This window comes from Pelodiscus sinensis, chromosome 28 (genome assembly GCF_052426305.1).
Source record: "Pelodiscus sinensis isolate ZL-2025 chromosome 28, ASM5242630v1, whole genome shotgun sequence".
Classification (NCBI taxonomy): domain Eukaryota; kingdom Metazoa; phylum Chordata; order Testudines; family Trionychidae; genus Pelodiscus; species Pelodiscus sinensis.
Window position 1 is genome coordinate 8524375 of NC_143079.1, and position 19068 is coordinate 8543442.

A 19068-nucleotide genomic window follows, 5' to 3' on the forward strand; every position below is an offset into this window, starting at 1 on the left:
TTTCCATCTAGCAAAGGCCTGGTCTTTGCTGGCAATTTAAACTTCAGGTTTGGGAATATTTTCTTTTGCCTCCTTGCTATGAGATGACAAATGCAGCAATTACATTATGATTAGGGTTGATATTTTTCAAAGACCTTTCTAATTAGGATTAAAGAAATGTGTTGATGGCATGATAGCCATTTTGGGATTCAAAAGTCAAACCTGTTAGTCAAATTAAAATGCATCCGCCTTAATCGCTGAAAGACAAACGGAACCGATTTTTCCAATTACGCTTGGATTCATCAGGAACAAGCAGCCATGTCTCATCAGTTGCCTTTTGTTTCATGGAGGCAAGAGGAAGATGACTTCCATTTCAACAGCAGATGGCTCTCATAGTAGCCAGCTCCAGCACTTCCTAGCCCAAGGAAGCCTGAGAAGTCAAGTAATTTGTTGGCTTACAGGATAATAAGAGGTTTAATTTGTGAGCAGACAACACTTCCAGCTGATGTCAATGAGAGCTGCAATATTTCTGAAAATCAAGCCCATTGGCTCTTAATAGACCTGGCCAAAATTTTTCATTCAACACTTTTTTTTTCCAAAGACAAAGAACTTTTTTAAGGCAACTCTCAGGGTTTTTGTATGTGTGTAAGATTTTCCAGTGCAAAATATGGCTCCGAAAATTGCCGTACCCATCAACTTAGAGTGTGTCTGTATGTATGTGGTGGAAATAACCTTTCTTTGTATATTGGCAGCGTCCGGTGTTGACTCTGCAGGGTCTCCATGGCTGACTGTAGCACAGAAAGCCTGCACTTGATCAGCTGTGGCCTTGCTAATGGGTTTCAGTATAAAAACAGAGAGCTTGCTATGGCTGCCAGGAATCCAGATGGGATGATGGATGGCAAATGCTAAGTTTAAGTCTCAGTGTTAAAACCATGAAGATGTTTGTATTAAACTGAAATGTGGGTTTATTTGTTTTTTGTTTTGTTTTAATTTCACAAAAACAATTGGGCCATTTAATTCCCTCCCTCCTCTAATTGCTGCAGGCTGACTTATGCACATAATCATGAGATAAGGACAGAAGAATGGGACCATGCTGCACATGTGTGAGTTACATCAGCTGCTGCTCTGTACTGGGCATTAGCATGAAGAGGTTAAGGTAGGAAAGCGTGGATTACAATGCACAGTCTCCCCACCACCTGAGCAATTGTAATCACCACCAGCTGGATTTGAACCTGGGACTTCTGAAGCAGAGTATAGGAGCCTTTACCCTCTGAGCTAAAAGCCAGTTAGCTCCAAGCCCATGCTGCAGAGGTCTCTTGGTCTTAACTGTTGCTGTGGTCTCGGTACCATTTGCATTGCTTCAGTAACCACACTAGGAGCGTGTCTAGACTACAGGGTTTTGTCAACAAAAGTATACCTGCGTCTACACTACCGACGAGTTCTGTCGACAGTAAGTCGACAGAACCCGGCAGTTTTGTCGACGGCGATAAACCTCATTCTATGAGGAATAATGCCTTTTTTCGACAGAGTTATGTCGAAAAGCGCTATTGCATCCACACTGTGCTTTTTCGAAAGAAAGCGTCTAGACCCTCTTTTTTGACAGAGGCTTTGTCAACAGTATCTGTTGACAAAAGCCAGTAGTCTAGATGTACTCTAGGTGTGTGAGTTACATACTTCCCCTAGGTGAGAGAAGCACGTCCAGAGCTTCAGAGATCCAGTCGAGATCCCGGACGAGCCCCTCCTTGTAACTACCACTAGGCGGATTTGAACCTGGGACCTATGAAACGGAGTATAGGAGCCTTTACCCTCTGAGCTAAAAGTCAGCTGGCTCCCAGCCCATGCTGTAGAGATCTCTTGGCTGTAATTGTTGCTGTGGTCTAGGTACCACTTGAATTGCTCAGTAACCACACTAAGGCTATGTCTACACTCGTGGCTTCTTGCGCAAGTATGGCAGATCTTGCACAAGAATCCGCAGGGCGTTCCCACTGCCCGCCCGCTCTTGTGCAAGGAAATTTATAGTACGGCGTGGTAAGAGAGGGCTTCTTGAGCAAGAGTTAAGCTCCTTTTTATTAGGTGTAAGCCCTCTTGCACAGGAGCTCTTGCGCAAGAGGGCAGTGTGGACGCTCGGCAGGGATTTCTTGTGCAAGAAACCCCTATGGCTAAAATGGCCATCAGAGCTTTCTTGTACAAGAGTGTGTCCACACTGCCACGGGAGCGCTTGTGCAAAAGCACAGCGCGCATATGGCAGTGTGGATGTTTTCTTGCACAAGAGTTCTTGCACAAGAAACCGCTAGTGTAGACATAACCTAAATGTGTGGGTTACACAATGAGAGAGATGTGGTTCAGGTAGGGATTCTGGCCCATAGTGCTTCATGTCCCCTGTCTCAGCTGTGGAAAAATTATGTTTGGGGATGTTGTTTGGGTATCAAGCTTGAGCTTAATTTCAGGTTTCTTTATCAATGGATCTTTCAGAGTTGGTGCCACAGAAACTACTGCAGGAGCTGGTTTTTGTGGTGGTTTCTGAGTCTTCTGAGCCATTCTCTTCATCTGCCTGGTACAGCGGGAACAATACCACACCAAGGGAGGATCACTGACTTCTTTGTCTGTCACCTGAGGTTTATGACAATCCTGGTGGTTTGTCCTCTTGACACCCCACTAACAGATTTCCAAAGGTAACTGTCATTTGCCGGCAAGCAACACTGGCTAAGCCCATTTCCATGAAAAAATCATGATACGGGAAGAGCGAGTCTCTTACTTGGGGGTGTTTGATGGGTTTTTCGTGGGGTTTTTTCATAATTAAGGTGAAATTTTCCATGAGTGTAACTCTGATGGCTATTTGACCAGCTCTAAGTTAGGTGGACAGGGCCAACCCTGCAGACCTCACTGTGAGCAGCTAACACAGTTGTAATGTAAGCCCACAGTCGGGCTTAAACTGCAGCAAGGGAGGTTTAGGTTGGACATTAGGAAAAAGTTCCTAACTGTCAGGGTGGTCAAACACTGGAATAAATTGCCCAGGGAGGTTGTGGAATCTCCATCTCTGGAGATATTTAAGAGTAGGTTAGATAAATGTCTATCAGGGATGGTCTAGACAGTATTTGGTCCTGCCATGAGGGCAGGGGACTGGACTCGATGACCTCTCGAGGTCCCTTCCAGTCCTAGTATTCTATGATTCTATGATAATGTAGTGTAGGCTTTGTCTTCACTAGCTGCTAGGTGTTGTTTTAAATTGCCCCACGTTTTCCCAGACTAAACAAGCCCCTGGAGTCCTAACGGAAGGAGAAATAAGCGCACGTGGCCAAGTCTACGTGGAGATCTGCACCAGATGAACAAACAAAAAAAATCACACCTTTATTAAACTAGTGCAAAAGGCTAGAGGGAGGCTCTTATTTCAGTTGAAGAAAAGCTAAACTGCAAAAAGCCTAAAACACTTAGGAATGACTTTATACTAAACCAATCTAAACTGCTCTTACAAGCGTCCCCATCAGGATTCGCATCCATGTAACTAATCCGGTGCAAAGGGGTGTGTAGATTAGGCCTCTGTTCCCTATAAGGTTGGCAACAGTCTCGCCAGGCCCCTGGGCAAAATGTGGGGGGAAGTGGCTTTGGGGGCCCCCTGGAAGAGGCATGTTTGGCGGCTAGCCTTCCCCAAACTAGCTCTTTCCTGTGAGCCCCAATTAGCACTAGACTTGCCCCCATTCTTCCTGTAACATTCACCATCCAGCCCTGGGAAATGGACTGGCTTTGTAGGGTTACCCTGCACGGGGGAGGTGTGACTGCAGGACATCTGACCTTGCTTTGATAAACACAGCAGTGATGCCACAGCAGCAGGGTCTAGCGGCCTGGTATGTAGCTAGGATTCAGGTGGGTTTTGTGCTGCCGTCACTATGGCTTCCTCGCTGAAATCACCCCTCCTGGTTGTTGTGTGGACATACCCTTGCAGAGAAGCAAGGAAAGCAAAAGCTGGACACTTCCTGCCATTCTCCTCTTTATGGTGTGTGATGAACAGGGCCTGACAGATGTTTTCCAATTAAAAATAGATAAACCTGCTGGTCTTTCACATTAGAAAGGAAGGTCTTGTCTCTCCTGCATGATTGTAGAGCACCTGGAGAGCTAGTGAAATTGACATCTCTGAGAGGGAAATTAAGCAACAGTCAAGGGAGGAGGAATCCTTTTGTTATAACGGCTTAAAACTTTTAAGTTTTAGTTAATGCCTATTGAATTGCTTCAATGGCTCAAAAGCCTGGCAGAGGAAAGACCATTTTTTAAGATCCCCTGTGTTCTGACGTGTGCAGTTTACCAATGCTTCTCTCTACAGCCAATAGGCTAAAGAAAAATCCTTGCAGTCCCCTTGTATTTTGGGATGTGTCTACACAGCACCCCAAACTCGCAATAAGATAAGCAATTTGAGCTCTGCAAATTGTGTCTCTCAGCTCAAATCTATTTCAAAATAGCTTATTTTGAAATTTGGCGCAGCTACGCAACACCAAATATCAAAATAGCACGCTATTTCGAGCCATCTCTTATCCCTCGTGCAACGAGGTTTACCAGGATGGCGAAATAGAGTGCCCGTTATTTTGAAAAATATTTCAGAATAACAGGTGGCTTGTGTAGACACAGGGTAGCTATTTCAGGATACCAGAGGTACAGTGTAGATGTACCCTCGGATGTAAAGAACATACAGAAAACCTGCATTTTGGACAAAATCTCTTCCCTCCTGATGTGTAGACAGCCCAAAATGAATATAACCCAAATTTTAAAAATTCCTTTGCAGGTAACCTGCCACATGCCGTAAGACATTCTTCTGTGCTCAGGAATAAATCAGCTGACGTGCATTATTGATGTCTAGAATGTGGCGGTGTCTAGAAGCCTTTGCCATGTTGCCCATTTATTAGATGCTGTGCAAACCAAGAGCTGTGTAGTTGCATCACGGAGGTGCCCCAGGCAAAGCCTTGAAAATGACAGGGCACTGGATTGGGAATCGGGGGATGGGGGTTTCCAGCTCTGCAATAAGTCACTTCATCTCAAAGCTGAGGTTAACCACCCCCTAAAGTCCTCCTGTGTCCTTAAGGGCTCACTGCAGCTATGCTGGTGCCTGAGTTGGGGACATTCCATAGCATGTCCAAGACTTGCATGCCCTTTGGATTGGGAGGGAGTCTGGGGGTTAACTGACCTTCTGAGGGTTGCCAGCCGTTCCTTGCATTTTTTCCTATTGAAATGTCCTGAACTGGCCAATAGTACGGTGGACAAGTCCATATTCCGGCAGCTTCCAATTTGCTTCCTTTCCGATCATCTGTGATGAGATGATCAGGCCTCAGGTACCCTTTCTGCCATTGTATGTCACATCACATTACGCCTCCCCTATGCCACTTTTAAACTGGCATGACATTGACGACATGAACTCAGCATGCAATTGTTCGGAGCGGGATGGCCTGCTATCAATTTGGTGTGTGTATAGACTTGGACGGTGTTCAGTATGGACTGCGGCTTATGTCCCCCCCCCCCATCATGTTCGGCTATATCACGGGAATGTATAGCAGATGGAAAGAGGTAAGCAGGAACACATGGTGGGGTTATCTGAGGGTATCCACACAGGGCTTGGGTGTGTTGTACACCACGAAGCCCAGTGGCATGTGGGATTGCTGTCTAGCCTCACTCCAGAAGGTACAGCATGCTTTCGACATCGGCTTCCTAAAACAATGCAGCGTCCTTCCTCTAAGGATGACAAAAGCTTTATCCACTCAAGGGGGGGGGGGGGGGTTGGTAAGAGTTTCCCACCATTGCTAACACTGGTGTAAACTCCACCAGTGGCAGGAGTAAGGTCCTGAACCTGACAGGCAGGGCAGAACCACGCTAATGGGTGCATTGCAAGCACAGGCTTTGCCTACGTTGAGAAGTTAATTATGATGAGGGTTGGTGCAAGGAGTGTTGACAGCCTCCATTGACCCCTGGGCAAAGTGTGGGGAGGAGCGGGCGCCATGCTCCCAGAAGGGGTGGGGCCTCAGGTGGCAGGGGTGGACCAGGACAGTCAGCTTTCCATGCTGCATGGAGTGCGCCTCAACCCAAACCCTCAGAGTCGCCCAGAAGGGCAATTTAAAAGGGAGGGGGGGGGAGTCTATAGCTCAGGCTACAGTGGGCTGGGAGCTCCAAGCCCCTTTGAATTGCTGAACCCTGGACCAACTGCCCCTTTTGCCCCTCCTCCCCCATGTTGGCAGGCCTGACTAGGTGTGAATTTAAAGCACAGCAGCTACTCCTGATGTGGACACACAGATAATGACTCAGGAACAGCTCCTGTGCAGACAAGCACTAAATTCATTCTTACAAAAACCTCGTCTTGGAGGGATAGCCATGTTAAACCTTGTGAGAGGGCTACATATTATTCCCATTTTACAGATGAGGCCACTGAGATAGATTCTAATTTGCCCAAATCAGAAATGGGACTAGAACCTACATCTGACTCTTTGGCCTGTGCTTTCATCACTAGGCTATATATATCATTTCCATGAACCTGATCCAAAATCAGCTGAAATTGCTCATGGAACGAATGCCCTTGATAACAAAAGATTGGATTGGATCAGGCTGTACTAAGTGCATTGCCTGGCTCCAATAATATGTGTATTTTTAGAACATGCTGGGTTCACATCCACTAGCTAACACATCTTAGAGTCCAACTTGCCCTGTGAGATTTTAGCTAATGTGGCTTGAAAAAAGATACCTTTATCCTCATCGAGGCCATCCCTAAAAATGTTGACAAAGGAGCCTGCCTCTGGGGAACTTTTGTTTTGGAAAGACTCCGGATATATGACCTAATTTCTAAATTAATATTCCCACAGTGTCAACAGTCCCAAAAAGTCATCAGGAGCATTCCACAGAGGCTTCGTAACAGGATTTACTGTGTAGTAACAGCAGGGGATTTGAAATCTCCATTACAATACCCTGGCCTTGCGCAAGGTCCTTTGAGGGCTGGTCTATGCACAGTTTTTAGTACTACTTTCATTGTAGAGATTGAAACCAGTATAGTATAAATTTACATATACTGGTTATACAAGCTCCTTTAGAAAACTTGCTTCCACACTAAAAGCTATATCAGTTAGAACATAAGACTGGCCAGACTGGGTCAGACCAAAGGTCCATCTAGCCCAGTATCCTGTCTACCTACAGTGGCCAATGCTAGGTGCCTCAAGAGGGAATAAATAGAACAGACAATCGTCAAGTGATCCCTCTCCTGTTGCTTGAAACAAAGGCTAGGGACACCATTCCTACCTATCCTGGCTAATAGCCATTGGGGGGGGGGGGAGGGAGGGGCTAACCTCCATGAATTTATCTAGTTCTTTTTTGAACCCTGTTAAAGTCCTCGCCTTCACAACATCCACCGGCAAGGAGTTCCACAGGTTGACTGTTCATTGTGTGAAGAAATACTTTCTTTTGTTTGTTTTAAACCTGCTACCTATTCATTTCATTTGGTGACCCCCCAGTTTTAAACAGGGATGTGATTTTTCTACTCTTTTCTGAAAATTAACATGCTTCTTGATGTTAGTATTTACAGTATTGCTGAGAGGGACGTATTGTACATCCACAGAGCGACGGCATGTCTAAATGTGAAAGATGTACTGCTTTAATTGTAGCAGTACCACTCCCATGGTATAGCTCCAGTTATATTGGTATAAAGATGCTTTTCCCCCTCAGAGTTATTACTGTGTGGAAAGGGAATAAACAAAATAAATAAATTTGGAAGTGCCTTTCATTGCTATAACTGCACCCTCACTACAACTTACATGGAAGTGCATGGAGACTACCTGTTAGAGAGAGAGAGAGAGAGAGAGAGAGAATTCCAACCCAAATTGTGTCTGGTCACATGTTCTAGTAAGGTTCCACTGAGAAAGGGCTAATAGACGGAATAAACATGTTGAATATTGAGCAACATGAGTTATGGAGGGAGATAAATCAATTGTCCATTTAACAGGTTGTTTCACTATTTTAAAATGGGACCTTAATATACAGTGTAGCCAGGCTTAGTGGATATGTCTAGATTAGGAAAAATGTGTGGTAAAAATTGAATTAGCTACTTTGAGGTAGCCTGAGGTCGACCCCTACTGGCTTAACACAGTTGTAATACTGTATGCCAGAACCTAATGTAGATTCAAAGCGGGGTTTCCACTTGAGGTTGGTTGAATTGTTTTACACACTTTTTTGTGTAGACAGAGCTACACAGGTTGAGTAGCACAATCACAGGTTTGAGTACGGTACAGCATGTTAGGAACTTCCTAAAATGAGACTTGTCTCTACACCAATTGGAGCAGTTTACTAAAGGGCTTGTGTTGTCCTCTTTCTAACAGGACTACATCAAAGTGAACTAGGTACCTTTTACTTCTACATGGAGTGGGTAAAGTGCAACTTGCTAGCACCATCTATAACTCACCCTCCTGCAGTCTGCACTGCACTAGGGTGTGGACAAACCCTAATACTTTTTAAAACAGATTTTGCTAACACTGGTGTGTTGTTTCAATTAAGCTCTTGTCTATTGGGAACTGGTTCAACATAAAAAAAAATTAAACTGTCTACACAGTGTGTCTAGACTGGCAAGTTGCTTTTGCGGAAAAACTGCCCAGCTGTCTACACTGGCCGCTTGAATTTCCACAAGAACACTGATGATCTCATGTAAGAAACCAGTGCTTCTTACGGAAATACTATGCTGCTCCCGTTTGGGCAAAAGTCCTTTTGCGCAAAAGGACCAGTGTAGACAGCTCAGATTTGTTTTGCGCAAAAAAGCCCCCATCGCGAAAATGGCGATCAGGGCTTTTTTGCGCAAAAGCGTGTCTAGATTGGCACGGACACTTTTCCGCAAAAAGTGCTTTTGCGGAAAAGCATCCGTGCCAATCTAGACGATCTGTTCTGAAAATGCTTTTAACGGAAAACTTTTCCGTTAAAAGCATTTGCGGAAAATCCTGCCAGTCTAGATGTAGCCAGGGGTTTTTACCAACTTAACTAGATCAGTTTAAATTCACATCCTAAATTAAGCCAGTGCCATTTTCTTGTGCAGAAAAGCCTTATATCTGTTTCAAAGCACATGTAGATATTGCTAAATTAATTTGAATGACTTAAAATTGATATGAGACAAACAGGTTTAAGCGCATTCACACACTAATTTTAAATGGGTACAGCTTCTATGGAGACAAAGTAAATACTCACAGTTCAGGTAATTACTTGACATTTTTTCACTCCCTTTTAAACAGATTGGAAGAGAAGTACTTATATGTATTCTTTTCTCCCTCTTTGTGAACTGTGTTTATCTGAAGACAGACAACATTCTGGAAATCTCACTGAAACTAACTTGCTTCATCTGAACCTATGTTAAAGGCATGAAGTCTCTCAGGTGATTTTTAACAGCTATAGCACACTTTCTAAGTTAGCTTTTAAAAATATAATTATTTTTGTCTAACACACATATGGGATGTGATTATTTTATAAAATGGGGATTAATAATTCCTAGGTAGGGATTAATAATTCACCCCACAGATGTGTTTTGCATGGCTCGTTTTGGAATTACCACCATCTCTTGGTGTAGTTGAAGTCCCAGTTGTATAATCTAAAATATCGCTAATGAACCCTGAAGGAGCCAGGTCGCTTCACAGGACCTATAATTTTTTTTATAAAGAGCTGGAGTGCATTTGTGTGCCCCATGCATGTTGAATTTAGGACAGCTTTCCATTCTTATCTCAATGTTCACATTTGTTCTGCAGATCACCCTATTTAAAAAAGGCTGTAAATGCATTGTGAGACTCAATTCCCTCTCTGAGCCTAACTCCTGCAGCAAGTTTCATGAAACCGGCTGCTTCCTACAGTGGATTAGCTCAGTGGACAGATTTTCTTTTAAAAGTCCCCGGTGGCCAGGGACAAGCCCTTCTTTTCAAAACAGCTGGCATTTAAATACCATTCAGGGCATATCTATACTTACAATGCTGTACCGGCATGGCAGCAATGCATGTGGAAATGATGCTTGACATAGAGTTGTGCTCATAAGCACTTATACCAGCGTTAGTTACGGCGCTCAGGGAGCATGGAATATTCCCGCCCCGAATGACACAAGTTTTGCGGATAGATGTGCTAGTGTAGACGTTGCCTGAAAGAGCCAGATTCTCACCTGGTGTGAGTCAAACCTAGCTCCATGGAAATCAAGCTCACTTTCTTGAAGTTTCCAGTGCTGATTTATAGCAGCTGGGCATCTGGTCCAGTATTGGGAGCTATCTACACGTTCTGTTTAGAAAAATTGGTAAAAGGACTGGAGGTGTAGGGGGAGGGAGAGAAGAGAAATCCCTCCCGTCCCCCATAGGTGCTAGGTGGCTTTCATGTCATTTAAAAATACGTTCAAACTGCAGCAATTTAAGATGTATCGTGAGGTAATTCCCTTTCCCGCCCTGGTAGGGGGAAAACCCGTGAATTTCTCACCCCTTGGGGCCACATGCTGAATTTAGCTGCAGTGGTTTCATTGTAAGAGGTGCAGAATCTTTTTGTAGATAAACCCCACAAGTCAGATCCTGAGCTGGTGTAAATCCACCTCGCTCTCTAGATCTTTGCAGCCTTGAGATTCTATTGCTACCCCTTCCTACAGGCCAGGGTCTGCTGCGTAAGGGCCAGCTGAAAATCAATCATAAATTTCTTACCTCTAAACCCATTTCCATTGCCACTAGAGCAGGCAGGGGAGGGAGACCCTTGGGGTCTGATGACAGGAGCAAAGGCACTCTTCTGTTTGACAGCAGGAAAGACGGAGGAGGAGAATGGAAGGATGGAAGAAGCGCTGGAAGAGCCAACGGTTGGACTTGAAGACATTACTGAAAAATTAAAAAAAAAAAAAAAACCCTCTTCAGCAGTGGAATCAATAAGAAGCTAGGTAAAATTGCTTCAGCTGGTCATACATTGTTTTCCCACCTTGATTCAGTTACGCATGTGTAAAAAGACTACTAATAAACTGATCCTATACCCTCACCTGATAGAGACCTCTAAAACAGCTGCAATGTTATTTAATATGACTGCTTTCATGCAAATCCTATAAACACAGTTTAAACACAGTTTTTCTAAGATAAAATTAAATATAAGCTCGAGCAATACTGTTTTCAAGGGAGAGCTGAAAAATGGCAGAATAATATCCCAGAGCTGTTACTATAAAGAAGCTACGGAGAATAGTGATTTTTTACTCATGGGTTGTATGAAATGTACACGCCTATAGGAAACAACAAATGCTCTGCTGCTAAATAAGTTGATAGAGGGGATTTAATAATAACAACGCCCGCTTCCCAAAATGGAAAGTTTTAAATAAAAAGTGTAAAATCAAATGAAATGAAACCTATTTGGTTTTTAGTTTTCTCCAGTGGAAGAGGAGGGCAAATCTAATAAACCATCTTGTTAATCTTTAAAGTGCTACATAGTCCTGTATTTTGTTTCATACATAAATCTCAACATTTCTCATTTAAAAAAAAATTAATAGGACTAGAAATACCTCTCCCCTTTCAAAAAGCCCCGCAGCATTATGTTAACCCTGCAAATATGAAATGGCTTCATGGTTGCCATCCAGAAATAAACAATCTGCAAAATGAGGCTTTGTTACTTTGCTGAGATGTTAGTAGGTAACAAGGGGTAACAAATCTCTGTTTGAAGGAGCCCAAAGAATTCAGACTTAAACAAGGTACTCGTTTAAAATAACTGCAGCAAAATGGTGAGCGGCCCAATCCTGTTCCCACAGACGTCACTGGCAAAACTTCTCATTCACGAAACAGGGAATTGACCCTGGATCCACCTGGAGGTGGTGTGTATCATTTTTAGACTCAGTGTCAGTGCTATTAGAGCCGTGATTTCTTTTCAAGCACCCAAAACTGGGATTGATTCAAAGATTTCACGGTCAGAATGCACCTTTATGATCATCTAGGCACAGGACACAGGACAAGGAGTGATATTCTAGATTATTCACAACTGCAGAAATGCTTTGCACAAGAAGAGCTACATTCAGCCACGACGTTTAAAATACCCCACAGGATTCTGCTCAGCCTCCCTCCATCAATGTGAGGGAAAGCAACTCTCTTTGTTTTTTACAGATGAGGAAATGGAAGCACAGAGATGGGAAGTGACAGGGAAAGTCAGCAGCAGAGCCAGAAGTGGGTTCTGACTTCCAGACCCCTCCTCTAACCCTTTGTCACTCATTCATAGTCAACATTAAAATGAAACTCGGCAGGAACGCTGTTTCCGTTACCGCTAATTCGATTCATGTATTGTTTTCATGGGGATTAAGTGACTTTAAATGTATCTTTTACAAGTAATTCAGCATGGATTATGTGATGATACTGGTGGAGCTGCAACTTGGCAGAGACCAAAATGAAGCAAATACCCTCTTGGCTTCACACACGGCCCTGCTCACAGATTCACAGCTGGAATTTACCCCACATCTATTTCTCTCGGAGACGAGAACATTTGCTTTAGTTAAGGGGTCTGTCAGCATTTCATTATAAACCCCTATTGTCAAGGGTTTATAATTCAGCCATAAAATTCTCTCTCTCCCTCTGCTCAAACTTGGCACGGAGAGCGCAGCCAGGGAAGTGAAGGCTGTATGTAAAAATCTGAAAAACATCTGTTTGGCCATTTTGGAATTCTACTGACACAAAAACAATGGAAGATGCAAGTTTTTTTTAATATGGATGAAGAAGGGGTTCACGTGTGTAATTCAAAAGGAGTTTAAATGAAACTGTGAACCTTTCTATTTGAAATAGAGCCTCATTCCATTTGAAATGGCAAAACAAATAGCAGTTGCAGACTCATGATCATTTTTTATACGGGGCTGTACTGTGTGCATGATGTATGTTAAGCATAATTTCATAGCACGTGTGTGTGTATTAGCACAGTCATTTATTAGTTCCCAGTTGTGCAGCCCTTTACACATAGGAACCCACAGAAATGGGATAAAGTCATAGCTAAGTGATGATTGTCTGGAATGATGCAGTTCTAGGCTCAGGCTGGAGCAATCCTGTGTAATTTGATTTTTTTTTCCCCAAAATTTAAATGTAGCACTGGCTTGACAGACCTGGAGACTTAAGTCTGCATTTTATAGTTGGGTGGCTTTAAACAAGCAGGTAGCATATGGCGATAGTAATATAAGCTTCCCCCACCACTATGACCCGGTCCTGTTTGGACCAACGTTCCCTTTGATTTTTTCCATCTCTGTGCAGAATAAATTTTGTTATGGGAACCACCGATAGAAACACACACTGCCAATCAGCTGGGTGGCAATTTAATTGAAGTTGTGGGCATGGGCAGCTATCCAGTAGACAGGGAACACTGTTAGGGACAAGAAGGGTAAATTAGCATTCACTGCTCATTCAACTCTTAACAGGGATGGAGGGTTGGATTGCCAAAGGTGCTTCCAACAGAGTCAGGTGCTTAACTCCCATCTACTTTGCAGTATGTCTACACTGCGACTGCAAGGGGTGACTTTAGCTCAAGGAAACCTAGCCAAGCTCAGGTGGGTATTGGAGCAGTGAAGCTGCAGAATTGTGCACGTCAGGGCTATCCACGCCGACCTGGAATGCAGAATGTTCACTGCCTCAGCTTCACTGCCTAGGTACCCGAGCTTGGTGACAGCCCCATCTGCATCTGGGCCTGCATGCAGTGCCTCCACATGGTCGCCAAGCGGGGCCGTGCCCCCAGCTCTCCCGAGCTGGTAAGAGGGCAGCCGGGGCCTGCTCTGCAGGGAGCGGGGTAGGAGCCCAGCAGCTGGAGGGGTGGGGCCCAGGAGCTGAGGGGCAGAAGGTTAGCAGTGGGCTCTGTTGGGTGAGGGGGTAAGGGACACCGGCTCCATCCCTGACCTCTTGGCAGTTACAAGAAGAAGTGGGGTGCTGTCGGATGGAGTTGGGGACCATCAGGGGACTCAGTGAGGTGGAGGTGAGTGGAGGGCCGTGGCCCCTTCGTGGTTATAGGAGAAGGTGGGGTGCTGAGGGGCTGGAGAAGCAGAGGGAGTAGCAGGGGTTGTTGCCCTCGACACCAACTTCCAGAGGGCACCATACTGCCATGTTACTTGGCTTTGTTTTTTTTTACTCTGCTTTTCGGCTACCTGGTCTGATTCATTATTTTTTCTCAGTGGCTGGGGTTGGGGAGGACAGGCACCAAAAATGTTTTCTGTTCTGGATGGCCAAAGAACTAGCTTGATTCCTGTGAACGCTAGCTTGGATATGTCAACATGAACTGCAACCACACCCTGCTGTGAAAACGTACCCTGAATGTGACCGGGGTGAATAATTCCCTTGGGCTCCTTTCAAAGTCCCAGGAGGAACACCTAGAAGGTCTCATAGAAATGACTCCAAAAACCTAACCCACCTCCAAAAATTATAATGGACGTTTTACAGCCATCTTCTTAAGGAGCAGGGATAAAAATCTGAATGTCTAGATGTGATTTTTTTCTATGGCATTATTTCGGACAAGGAAGTTTTTGGCCTCTGTTGAGACGACCAGGGGATGAGAAGGATATGGCAAATTATTAAGTCTTGACAGGTGCCTCACATGTAAAGTTAAAGGCTTTGAGATCCTCAGTTGATAGACACTGTAAGTGCAAAGTTTGATCCACAGGCGGCTTAAGCAAAAAACCCCAACTGTCAGTTACAAAAGAGGAGGACACTTACTTCCATAGGGAGATCCTGTTGGAGAGCCATTAATGAATCCGGGTGAGCTGGGAACTCCCAGGTTAGACATCGGGACGTTGCTGTAACCGTTCATGCTATTACTGGAAGCGCTATAATTAGACTGCTGAGGTGTTGAACTGGAAGAGTAACCTCGAGGGGAGATGCTGCTTGTATTACGAATGTAACCTAAAAAAAAATTAAGCATTTCACTGTGAGTCAGTGAATATAGCCTAAAACTTTCCTCTATTTTTCCTGCCTGAAAGAAATCCTTTGAAATTGCTCTTTTAGACCCAGATTCAACAAAACACTTCAACAAATTTCATTGATTTAATGGAGCTGTTTTTAAATGCTTTTCTGCTTTGCTGAAACAGAGCCTAAAACACTAACAGGAATTTGCATTTTTGAGGCTGTGGGTGTATTTTCCTAGTCAGATTTGATTGTTTAAAACATGAAATTGGAGTCTAAGATATGAAAAAAATGAGTGAGTTCATCTTTTAATGGTTTTGTAATTTATCTGGGTTTTGCTACTATATGTGGCTTGTGGTTTTACTTTCCAAATAATTACCAGTTAAAAATAAAGTACCAAAATGGATTAGTAATGGGAAACTACAAACATTTGTGCAGCCACTTATAGACTCAACCTTTAAATATACTCTTTGCTTCTTGCTTCACTTTGTGGGTGTGTCTAGACTACATGCCTCCGTCAACGGAGGCATGTAGTTTAGACGTACCCTGTGTGAGAAAAGATTGGTCATGTAAGTCAGAAAAAATTAGCCCAACTTGACCAGTAGGGACAATGGTTGGAAATACTTTAGGAGCAGGTTTTAGTCTTCCCACTCACCCCCCATCAAACACAATTTCAGTGTTCACAAATGACTGGAAAAAAGAGGAATGAAGTAAATTCAAAACCAGGTTTTTTAATTTTAATTTTAAACTCCAGGTTATTTTTCAGTAAAGAAACTTCATTAGAATTTCATTCAGCTCTAATTTAATGATAGTTTGTTACAATTTAGAAATCAGTGGATTTTACTAGGAGATTTAGTCCAGGTAAATTAATAAAGGAATAACAAATCAGTATGAACAATTATGGGTTTTTTGCATATTACATTATAGAGATTGTTAATGCTTCCGGATAGCCAGGTTAAATCAATGTTAAGACCTTACTGCCAATCTGTGTAAAATTACCTTTCTAATTACATTTGGCAGGATATACCTGGACATAAGTTCATATGACATGACTTTCACCTCCCAGGGGGACATTGTGTCCAACTAATTGTACATTCAAGCTACCCAGATTGTATATTACAGGAATCTGGTGTTAAACGGAGAAATCAAGCACTCCAGTCAGGATATTCCAAAAGTTTAAATTGCTCCCATGATGTTAGCTTTGCTGTGCTGCATGTATTTTATGGCATGCATTACCAACAATGGCACATTAAGGTTCATATTCAACAAGGAAAACAGCAATAGTAAATACATGCAATTTGGCAAAGTTGACATCGTAGAAGAAACAATTAACTTTTAAAAATACTCAGCCCCTTCCCTCAATGGTAGTAGATGTATTTACTGTCTTGATATTTTCTGAGGGCATGGATATGATTCAAAAATGTGGATTAGAATGGAAGTTGGAATTCTGCCTTACGTTTAACAAAAAAAAGACTGTGGATACAAATTGCAAATGCTCCTAAATTCTAATGACTTCAGTGAAAATTAGAAGCTGAAGTCTCATTTTCAAAAGTGACAAACTCTTGAATTTAACTCACTTAGGTCCTTTGAAAATGTTGCCCTATGTTAAAAATGTCTCCCTCTTCAAATCTGCTCCAAAATCCATTGACGTCAACAGACTTCAGATCAAGCATTTACGTATCAGATCTGCTCTTTGCACTTTTTCTGAGAACACTTATTTCAAAATCTGTACCCCTGATTTTCTCAAGGAATAATGCTAATTTCGAAACTCACCTGTCCAGTTTGCTAATGTGTTGCTGGGTGTTAAGAAGGCCATACATCTATTTTTAAGCTGAGCTGACGTTGAAGTTGAGAGACCAACATAGAAAGGGATACCCCCAACTCTATTTTTACAATCACATTTTAGGGTAGAGTTTTGCACTTTGTGCAAACATCACAATGTACATTACCTTGGTTGTTCCCCTGTGTTGACTCTGAGATGCTGACTCCTAACTGGCTCCCATAGGAGTTGATTCCCATCATGCTGCTATGAGCTGGAGAACTAGACAAAGCAGGGATCTGGCCGGGATTTCTTGGGACGCTGTACAGAGCTTCTGCTATGTCTGCAGCTCGCTTCAGAATAATATCCTACATGACAGCAGCAGTCTAAAGTCAATCTCACTTCAGGAAACTTTTACAAAACCTTGAAAAGTTTCCACCTACCCCCCAGACCCCAAAAGAAGTCACTCTAACCTGGTTATTATGTGGCGTTCCATACAGTGCTTCCACGAGGTCAGCTGCTCTTTTCAACAGCATCTCCTAGGAGAGGAAGAGATGGTATCATTCAGATCCCCCTAAAGAAGGATAATTTGCTGCCCTGATTTGTGGTTTGAAATAAAACCCAGGACCAATGTTTTCTAACCAGTCTTTTGGAAGGTCCAACTTAATACCCCTCGAAAGAGCCTTGTTTTCAAAAAGTGTTGACCACCCACCTATGGAAAAAAAATCAGGCCCCCTTCAGGAAAAGTTTTAGCTACATGTAAAGGCATCAACCGATCCGTTTTATACATTAACTGATAAGTGCTTCATCCTTCTGTCTTGGAGCTCTCCATAGTCCTGAAATTGCTCTTCAGAACATTGATTATAATCAGATTTCAGGTGGGGTTTTCATAACCACCTAGTTGAAATACGAGCTTGGGTCCCATTGACTTTCTCCGGGACTTATGTTCCTTACTCAGGCACTTTTGAAACGTATCCTTTAAATAACACACATGCTTTTTTCCCTCAGTAATTGTAATAAACAATTAGGATTCCTCCAAGTCCTCTTACTGTGTTCCAGACAGCTGTGATTTATCAACTCTGATGATAATAGTAATTATTTAAAAAATGTCCTATCTTCTTTCATCAGGCAAATTATTCAAAATGCTGATTACTTTTAAATATAATCAGAAATTGGGTGTAGATTCTTCAATGGAAGGGTCATGCCTGGCTATTATTATTTTTTTTATTGGTATTGCCATAGTGCCTAAGTGCCCCAGTCATAGACCACAATCCCATTGTGCTAGGTGCTGTACAAACACATTATAAATGAATCTGGTTCCTCACAGTTTCAGAGCAAGCAACCTTAAACCTTTCCTGCTGTGATTCTGCTGACTGGCCCCCTGAAACTACAGGATCCCTGCATCTGCATAGCTTCTTTAAGAATTCAATGGGGTGCCACGTGAGCAAAAGGTCTTCTGGCATGGAAAAGGGCAGCAGACTATAGCTATGGTCTGGGAGGACGTCTGTAATGCTAGGTTCCCAGCTATGGAACTGATTCTCCTCCAGGCAATAAAAGAGATTCTGCATGCAAGACACGGGCTGTACTGGTTGGATCTTACTTACCACTCTGTGCTTTATTATATATCAGCAGCAAAAAGGAAAGTTGCAGCTTTTCAATGAGGGGTTCTGATTTGGACCCCAAATTAATTGGTACACAAGGGAGAATTATCATTAAGGGTAATGGTATTAATGGCTTTTACTTAATGTTTTAGAAATGAATGAAAACCATTTAAAAGCTTTCGTGAAATGCCAGCAAATCTTTTACCTTGGCTAGTCTCTCGGGGTCACCAGGGTGCCTTGGGATGACCTTCTGCAGTCTCTGGAAACCATAATCTATAGTGGGTTCATTTAAAGCTGGAAAAGAAAAGTAACCAGACATGAATGTGAGTCTTCGACAACTGCTGCTTAAAAAAAACACACAATACAAAACACAAAGCCATGAGGTATATTCTGCAGGAGCATGATGCAAATCCCATTGATTGCAAAGGGGAAACTCTGATTAGAACAACCAAACCCCACAGTGTCCTTAACATAATAACAAATTGGCCATATTTAAGGTGTCATTGTGTCTTGGATTACGTGCCATACCGGACAAAACAAGGCCATTAGAGCACCTTACATGTAAGAATCTTTTTCAACCGTAATCCTCATTTTATAGCTGGGAAACCGAGGCATGGAGATGCAATTGATTTGGTCTCCTGCCTCCCAATCCTCCACTCTGTTCATTGAATCAAATAAATGGGGTGTGCCATTATTTGCATTGTAAACTACCTGGTGTTTATGAACAATCCTACAGTATCGCTTTAATCTGTTGCCTAAAAAAGCGTTATAATGATATCTTGCCGACCAAAACTTAGGGTACGTCTAGACTACCGCGTTTTGTCGACGGAAGTTTTGTCGACAGATACTGTCGACAAAACTTCCGTCGACAAAGAGCGTCCAGACACAT

At 43.0% G+C, this 19068-nt stretch overlaps 1 protein-coding gene across 2 annotated transcripts in view; it reads right to left on the reverse strand.

Annotated features, from left to right (window-relative positions):
- EBF2 (EBF transcription factor 2) overlaps nucleotides 1-19068 on the reverse strand; it is a 211517-nt gene that overhangs the window by 8912 nt on the left and 183537 nt on the right. The window contains exons 11-16 of one of the 2 annotated variants that reach the window (XM_006114184.5): nucleotides 18385-18473; nucleotides 17052-17117; nucleotides 16769-16946; nucleotides 14634-14819; nucleotides 10638-10805; nucleotides 5150-5269 (exon numbers count right to left, since the gene is read on the reverse strand). In XM_006114184.5, the coding sequence (XP_006114246.1) occupies nucleotides 5150-5269; nucleotides 10638-10805; nucleotides 14634-14819; nucleotides 16769-16946; nucleotides 17052-17117; nucleotides 18385-18473 (807 nt within the window). The remainder of the gene's footprint in view (nucleotides 1-5149; nucleotides 5270-10637; nucleotides 10806-14633; nucleotides 14820-16768; nucleotides 16947-17051; nucleotides 17118-18384; nucleotides 18474-19068) is intronic. The other variant, XM_014569061.4, reaches the window with a different exon arrangement.